This window comes from Microtus ochrogaster, chromosome 18 (assembly GCF_000317375.1).
Source record: "Microtus ochrogaster isolate Prairie Vole_2 chromosome 18, MicOch1.0, whole genome shotgun sequence".
In the NCBI taxonomy this organism is placed as follows: Eukaryota; Metazoa; Chordata; class Mammalia; order Rodentia; family Cricetidae; genus Microtus; species Microtus ochrogaster.
In genome coordinates this window covers 19,920,120-19,929,272 of record NC_022020.1, presented here as the reverse complement: position 1 = coordinate 19,929,272, position 9,153 = coordinate 19,920,120, and the positions used below count along the sequence as shown (strand labels likewise).

Genomic DNA, 9,153 nt, shown 5'->3' with positions numbered 1-9,153 from the left:
CATGTAGTGAAAATTCAATAATATCTTCTCAATTACATATTTTATGGCTTTAAATGGCCTTAATATTTACAACTAACATATTTTTAAGTTACTTATATAAATACAAATTACTCTGGGAAAGAATTAAAAGGTTTTCCCGAATACTTCATGCATTTTAAAATATCCAAATATCCAAAAATATATTTGATGATTGTTGAAAATACATCTTGTTAATCCTCTGTGATTTTTCTGCTTGGTAAATATGCATTTGAATATGTGCAAACAGAAATAGCAGACAAAATTTTTGATTCATATAGTTTGGCTAAAAATTCACAGCATAGTGTATCTTGAATGTGAATTGTGCTCTTTTGTTTCCAGTGTACTATGACATGTGCTCCCCTGTAGAACCATGTAAGAAGTCTTGTTCTTTATGTACAGCTATCTACACTTTACAAACAAGGTAGATGGCTGACCAACCCAGTCTACATAAAATGTGATGGATTAAAAACTTAAATATAAGCCTTTATTGTTTTAGTTTATAAAATTCTGCTGTAGGAGCAGAGTGAAGAACGGATACTCTGGTCTCATGTTAAATACCTGCAGGTTGAGATGAATTTTAAGGTGGTTGGTGCCTCCATGAATGCAGTCCTATTGTGCTTTTCTGTTTAAAGAATGTAGCATGCAGTTGTGATCATTTCTTCCTGAAGAAGCTTTGTGTACTTTTAGCCTTTTGCTAGGGAAGATAAATGAGCTCACTTCAGGGTAGGCACTATAGGCAGATGGTTGAAATTCAGGAAAGTGTTTCTATGCATTCAACAGAGTGTTTCTGACAGTCTATTTCTGCATGGGTAGCCTCAAAGGGAGTGGATGAATGGGAACTCAAAGAAAGATTGTTTATGGAGAGGAAATGAAAGGGATTAGCCTCTATTCAGGCCAGAAAGGTGACCCAGATTTCTCATACTAGAATGTATACATGGATGGATATATCTAAAAAAACAGAGAAAAAAGTCTTGGCTCCCTGGCCCGATTTTAGTTCCCAGCTGGTTTACATCTATTATTTTTGAAGAGGTTTTTCTGATCTCGAAAGGGCTCTTGTTTAATGCGAGTCCCAGGTGCTGTCTTGTCACAGCGTCAGATGGTCACACAGAGGGCCCCAGCCTTGGTTACTCAGCCCCCCAACCTCTGCAGGCTGCTTCCCGGGCCTTTGTATTTAAATAAGCAAGCATGCAATCTGAGGCTCACTTGTAATCCTCACTTCCAGTAACTGTTTCTCTGTTAGGAAACTAAAAATTAACTCTTTGTACCATACAAACAAAAACAAAACAAACAAAAAACCCTGTGATCCCACAGATACTCTCTTTATAAAGTGGCTGAAAAAAAAGAATAACAGGATAAAAAATCTTATAATTCCTATGATTGTGCACTATTAAGTGTTCTTTGGGTTCTGTCTGTGTGATTCTTTGTCTGTGCACATCACACACATGTGTGGACATGTGCATGTGTGTCTTCTATCTCCCTGAGCAAACAAGCATTTAGTTTGTTGGAGGTTTTCAGCACTGCTCATCAGAAAAAAAAAATCTCCTATGGTTGATCAGTATTACCTTTTGAATAAAGATATTTTAAAATAATTCATTTGTCCAGTTGTGGTTTAAAAACAGCAGCCTGATACTTATTGATGTCTCCGAAGTGATGCTCTAAACACTTTCTGGCAATGGATCTGTCAGCATCTTTTTTACAATATAAACAGTGAACAGGGCAAAATAAGACCTTTGGGAATCCATGAGCTCAAGGTCCCAGAATTGCAGATGACCTTAACCCACTGTTATACTTCAGGCTGCATTCTGTTGTGGTAGGTTAAATGCAATAAGAACATACATGGATATAAATAAAGGAAAACATTCAGAGGCTTGTCTAGGGCTTCAGACCCAGGCAAACATGTTAGTTATCGTTATTCAATGATTCATAGACATGCATACTCAGTATCTCCTGCACTGAAAATGTAGTACTTTCCCATCTTCCTTCTCTCAGGAAATATCAAAGCAATCTCTTCAACTGTGAATATTAGAAATATAAAGGTTTCTATAATTTTGTGGCCTGTGCAAGAATGAATTTCCAAATCCAGTATCATGATGTTTTTCCATGTAAGCTTTTGCTTTTTGTTTGTTTGTTTAGACATATTTATTTTATGTTTATGTATAGAATGTTTTGCTTGCATGTATGTATGTGCACCATGTGTGTGCCTGAAGTCAGAAGAGGATATCAGATCTCCTGGAACTGGAGTTATATACAGTTGGTTGTGAGCCATCATGTGAGTGCTGGAAAAAAAAAAACTTGGAAGAAAAAAGGCTCTTAACCTCCGAACTACTGTAGGAGGAAAGAACTGCTTGTTGTTTCCTGCTGCCCAGAACCAAAATAATCACACAGAAACTGTATTATCTAAATCACTACTTGGCCAATTAGCTCTAGCTTATTATTTGGCTAACTCTTACATATTAATTTAACCCATCTCTATCAATCTGTGTATTGTCACATGGCTGTGGCTTACTGGCTAAAGTTCTGTTTATCTACATGGCTTCTCTCTAACTCTGCCTTTCTTTCTCCCAGCATTCAGTTTACTTTTCCCTGCCTAGCTCTATTCCCTGTGCAGGCTCAAGACAGTTTCTTTATTAATCAGTGGTATTCACAACACACAGGGGGACTCCCACATCAAACTACCTCTCTTGCCCTGCCTGGCTTGTCACTCCTGACATAGATCAGATAGGCCTCAAACTCACAGAGCCCCACCTGTCTCTGTCTCTCCAGGGCTGGGATCAGAGGTGTGTGTCACCACACCTAGCATTCTAAGACATTTATAGATTTCACTACCAACTCTGTTATATTCTTTGCTTTCTTCATATATTATTTAAATAACTTATCAGTAACTTAGAGTGTCTTTTTACAAAATTTCAAATTCAACCCCAGATTTTCCTGTGGAAAACTCATAAGCGAAACTTTGTCTTATGTTTTTCAGAAGATGCTTACAAAACCCAGGTGAGGATTGACAATGAGCCTGCTTACTTAGACATCTTGGACACTGCTGGTCAGGTAGGTGATGTTTTATTTTTAATAATACTTGTTTTATTTTTGAAAGTATAATATAATTACATTATTTCCCCTTCCTTTTTCTCTCTTCAGCACCTCCCAAGCAACCCTCCCCAACTCTCTCTCATATTCCTTCCCTTTAATTATTGTTTACATCATATGTTTAATAAATCTGACCAATATCAGATAAATTTGTGTTTAGCTTCTTGCACATTGACTGTAAAATAGATGACTTCAATGCTTCAAACAGAAGAAATTAGCAATATCAATAGTATATTAAAGATGAAAAATAATTGATTTGAAAAGGTAAATTACATTTAAAACTCCCCTTGATAGTCTAAGTATAAAATTACACATTCAATTACTGCATTGCTAATGAAATTATAAAATCAAGAAAATAGCTTCTTATTTTTACTCAAATGTAGAAATTCTGTTTGAAAGCAGGAAAGGGAGGAGTGTAAATGATGCACCAATGAGTATATTTCTCAAAAAATGAAACAGGAACAAAATAAACAGAATAAAAGTACTCTAGAATAATTATAAGAAGAAATATGAAGAAATACATCTCCAATATACATGTCAAATGTCTTGCTGAGTAGGAGGGTAAATGCTTGATTTAACTTTATACTTTATTGTAGTAGTAGGAGCGGTGGGCTGTGTCCTAATTACACGGAAACTGTATTCATTTAAACACTGCTTGGCCCTTTAGCTCTAGCCCTTACTGGCTAATTCTGATATCCCGATCAACCCATCTCTAATAATCTGTGAGCACCCGTCTTAGTGAGCACCGGTCTTACCGGGAAGATTCTAGCCTAGGTCCATCCTGGGTCGGAGCTTCATAGCATGTGTCTGCCCAGGAGCAGGGCATGGCGTCTCTGAGGCATCTGCCCCTGAGAGGAGAGCTGTCAAGTCTGAGCTCACTTCCTCTTCCTCCCAGCATTCTGTTCTGTTTACTCCTCCCACCTATGTTTTAACCTATCAGGGCGAGCAGCTTCTTTATTTAATTAACCAATGACCTTCCTCCATCACTTCCCCTTTTTCTGTTTAAACAAAAAAGGAAGGCTTTAACTTAGACATAGCAAAATTACATATAACAAAACAGTTATTAAGCAAGAATTACAGTTACAATATTTATATCTACCTTATCTTTTATCATAACAATGGAAAACTATAACTAACCATTCTTCAAGTTTATCAAAGACTCCAGAAGAATATAATATTACCTAAGTAAACAAGAAATCCAAAACTCTAGAAATGACAGAGACATTTTGCTGCCTGGACAGTCACCCAAAGTTCCTCTGTACCGTTGGGGCATCCATATTCAGCCTACAGGCCCATGGTATCCAGAGACATTTCCATGAAGCAGGAAATTTCAAAGTCAGTTCAGTCACTATCTGTTGTGTCCTGCAGAATGTCTCACAGACTCTTTCATGAATCAGGAACCCCGAAAGATCATCTCACCTTTAGGCAAGTTCAGTAGTCCTCTCTCTGTGGGTTCTCTGTGTCCAGTTTATGCAATAGTCCAGGCAAGAACAGTTTCTTGCCCAAATGGCTATCAAACTCCATAAGGATCCTCTTTGATGCCAATCTTCTTCTTGAAGTAGATTGGTGCTGCCAGGAGCAGAGTGTCTCATTGTCATGAAAAGTCCTAAGTTATTAAAACATTTAAAATGCCATATTCTATAATCTTTGAAAGATATGAAGAATGCCTATCTAAGATATATCTATGCACATCTAGAAAATCTTAACTAACATGACTACAAACTTGACTATTATTAATGATTATCCATTAACAACCTATATACATTACATTTTTAAATGAACTACACAATCACAATACCTTAATAAAGATCAGAAATACATATACAAGCCAGGCAGTGGTGGCGCACGCCTTTAACAGATGGCGCCCAGACGTGTGGACAACTGAATCCACTGAAAGCCTGAGAAAGCTTGGGAAAGAGTAAAGCATGTTTTCTTGGTAGCTGCCATTTCTCGGTTCTACTCTGCTTGCTAGAGGCAAGCAAGCGCTCTCATCTAAGAGAGGTTTCCTGACTCAGCTTTAGCTGCAAAGCTTGCAGCTCTCTTAAGAGGTCCTGCCATGAAACACTTAAACGGTGTTGACTAAAAGCTGAATGCATGCTTTTCCGTTTTCAGCCATAGCAGGAAAAAAGCTGTGCATTTAAAAATGCTGGTTTTCTGGGCTGTCCTGCCAGGGCAAACTCTGACTCCTTTACACAGGCGGTTCGTGTGCCACCATTGCCCGACCAAGTCACTTGTATCAGACCAAACCTGCCACTGTGGCGGCTTTTGTTGCAAAACCGCAGATACTTGAGCTTCTGCTAATTCAGGCAGTGGAGTTCCACTGCAAACTTAGCCAAGGCAGGCAGAATGGGCCTGTGTGGCCGAGTGTGTCTCAGACTCGGCACTGGGGCCCGAGTCACGAACTAAAAAACAGCACCCAGGAGGGTGCTGTGTTAGCTAGCAGGCTACCCGCTTGAGTCGGGGGCAAAATAGCCCAAAGTTGGATGCCAAAATGTAATGGCGTAAACGAATGCAGACAGATTGCAAATATATATATATATCTTTAATAGACTTACAGAACCACCGTTCCCGCGGAGACCAGGAAAGCAGAAGCAGCGGCTGGGAGCATGCTCGCCAAATTTATATGCAAACATTAGCCCAAGGCGAACACACGCCCTAAGGGGCGGGACTTATCCCTACACTTTACAGATGATTGTTAAAATAAACCTGTGTATTGAGAGCCAGGTACAATCCATAAAAATTGAAAATAAGCAGAGTAATGAGAGAAGTCTACACAAGAAGGTTTTAATGCACAAAAAGAAAAAGGCCTGAAAGATAAGGGAAGAAAACCATGTGCATAGTATGTAAGCAAACCAGAAATCACAGTGAATCGAAATACATATTCTTGTGCCGGCACAGGTGGCAACCATTAGTGGTTTATTAAATAGAAGCCAGTCTCACCTATATTTATTGAGAAGGTATGGAGTGAAGCAGAACTCGGGGGCAGTCCACTTGTCTAGAGTGGAAGTGACCCATGTCCCCCATACACAAAAGTGAAAATGAGCTAAACCTTGCAACCTCATCAGAGGATAGATTTCATTTCAAAGCAGTTTTAGCTGCAAAAGTGACATTTTGTAGTAGTAAAAAAAGCAAACACCTTCAAAATTCTATTTTTAATATTAAGGCCAAATGGTGAGCCAAATTTAAAGAGAACATTATAAAATCATAAAAATTCTGGATTACATCAGAAGTCACTAGGTTTGAGACTCTGTTGTGGACACAAGTTTTTTCTTTCCATTATTTTTGAACTTAAAGATTCAAAATTTGCATATACAAGTTACAGAGGTACATTTGATCCCAGCATCAATAAATAATAAAGTTTAAATTTTCATCTCTTTTGTATAGCTGCTTCTGAATGACTGTAGATATTAGGGTGTTGATGGTGAGCAATACACTAGAATTGACAAACAATTTCTATATTATGAATTGTATGCTAACCAACCCATTTATTTCTAGGGACTTTGAACAATGAACTAATGGAGAAATTTCTAAAGACTTTGGGGACATTAAATTGGAAATTTATCTCAATTATTCAAAAGGACATTCTTATATAGGACAAAGTACACTAATTTCCAGAACTGGAAGCCTAACTGGAGAAAAACAGAATAGACTAAATTCCAGTAAAAGAAATTAGACATTTTAAAATATAATTATCCTCAACCACCCAAATAGTTATTTTGATAAGTCAACTCAACAGAACTGAAAATTTCGATTAGAAATGTGTTTTACAGAATGTGAAGCCCTTCATTTGTTGAATGAAAAGGTTGGTTCTCTTCTCCACTAGTCATAGGTTTGGTCATGTTATCACAGATAATGTTGTTTTATTGAAGGGTCAGTTTGTTCGTGGACTTTCTAGCACTGTTCTGCTAGTTCCCCAAGAGAAGAGCATGTTTTAGATGACCTCTGGTCTACAAAAGAGAAGGAATCAGGGAGTGGACCTAAACTCATGAGCAATGGGAATCAGATCCAGCTTCACCCAGATCTGTTCCCATTGGTACACAGATTGGTGAACTAGTAAATCATAGCATCATTGCTTCAGACTTTGTTATATGTTGCTATTATGCAGCTGATCAGTACAACATATTAATGGAGTATGTTTTCTTCAGTATAGATGGAGGTAGAGCATAGTACCAATCTGGGGGCCAAGTGGTAAGCAATGAAACGTACCGAGACTCTGAAAATACTGAGAAACCTGGGGGTATACAATTCAGTAGAAAAGGGTGTTAAATCTATATGCCACTACATACTTGTCAAGCCAGGTATTAACTGTATCCAAACATAGTCAGGAGTACATAATGCTAAGCAGATGGTGATATGTTAGCTTTTACACTATTATTAAACCTGCTCACACAGGAGGCGGTCTATGCAGCTGATTTAACAGAAATTATATCTCTGTAGGGGGCATGTGAGAACACTCCTGAAGTATCTTAATAATGATACATTGCTTGATTTAGATAATATTAATTTCCATATAGGTGGAAATTTATTAATTGTACAATAAACGTGGAGGGGAGATAGAAAAACTGTTATTAATGTCATCACCTAGAATTCAAGGATCATGGTATGCAAGCAGGTGAAGTGGCTGTCCTCTTAGAGACAACGCTGAAAGCCATGTCCAGCTTGGTTTGTGTTCATATCTGCAGAGGACAAATAGAACAATCCCTTTTCCACCTGCTGCAAGTCTTACGGTGGGCATGATGACAAAACACACAGACTAACAAGAGAGGTCTAATATGTTTAATTAACCCAGATCTTATGTACATAAAAGTTTCACAGAATGAAGATATATCTGCATTTTCAGGTAAACTTTGAATTCTTATGCTTAGATTTGTTCACAAATGGACAGCTGTGTCAAAAATGGCTGGGCACAAAGAGGGTAGAACTTACACGGAGGTAAAGACACTAGGCTTGCTTGTTTATATTCCTTCTTGGCTCTTCCTGTCATATTTCTTTCTCATGTGGTTAGACAGGATATGTGTCATGTATGGGTCTTCAAATGGTAGTGGGCTGGGTGGATGAGATGGCTCAGTAGGCAAAGGTGCAGAAGAACCCTCATAGTGGAAGGAAAGCTCAAACAATCATGTGACCCCAAAGTTTGTGCCACAGCACACGTACCTCCTCCAATAGAATGCTTTTTAGTAGGAGAGTAGGCAAGAGAAGATCAAGCAAACTGTTGTATTTCTGTAGTTTTGGAAATTTCCAAGATGTTGTGATTGGGCATAGCATTCCCTAGTCATCATTTCATGCTGTTCAGATAATCTGCAAACTCTGTAGAAATTTTATGGGGGAAAGAGGGGGTATCACCACATTGCAAGTTAGCCTGTTCCTCCAGGGTTTGAATTAGTATTTTAGCGTTTAATTCTCCCATAATGCTCATTAATGTATATTTATCTTCTCCCCTTTTTAGGGATTATATTTCCAAAAGTAGCTAGCCAATGCACAACTCTAATGACTGGAAGGAGTTTTCTAGCAGCAAATTGAAACATTCTTGTCTATAGCTTTATACTGGCTCTAGGTGCATCTCCTGAAAAAAATATATTATGTATTTTGTAAATGTGGTGTTTGAGGCTCAGGGAGGATAAGTGCTGTGTCAAGGTTGTGTACTAATTTGAAGGTGACTTCAGAGTCAGACAAGAACACAAATTCTTTCATTTTATTTCTTTATAAACTACCATAGTGTATATCAAGAACTTCATAAGCAAAAAGTGCAGGAGGTAATAAAAGGGTGTTGGTTCTCAAACACCCTGAGATTAGGGGCAGTGGGGATGACACATCAACAAAGGCAGCCAATTGTGAGAAAGACTACAGTGGATTTATACAAGGCTTGCTAATAGACTTCCTGAGATACCTGCAATGCCTCGATCAAGACCAGGAGAGGGTGCTGGACGGTGGTGGCGCACACCTTTAATCCCAGCACTCGGGAGGCAGAGGCAGGTGGATCTCTGTGAGTTGGAGGCCAGCCTGGGCTACAAGAGCTAGTTCCAGGACAGGAACCAAAAACTACGGAGAAAC

At 38.4% G+C, this 9,153-nt stretch overlaps 1 protein-coding gene across 1 annotated transcript in view; it reads left to right on the top strand.

Annotated features, from left to right (window-relative positions):
* Rit2 (Ras like without CAAX 2) overlaps positions 1-9,153 on the top strand; it is a 326,989-nt gene that overhangs the window by 113,031 nt on the left and 204,805 nt on the right. The window contains exon 3 of the mRNA XM_005355850.3: positions 2,990-3,063. Coding sequence (XP_005355907.1) covers positions 2,990-3,063 — 74 coding nt within the window. The remainder of the gene's footprint in view (positions 1-2,989; positions 3,064-9,153) is intronic.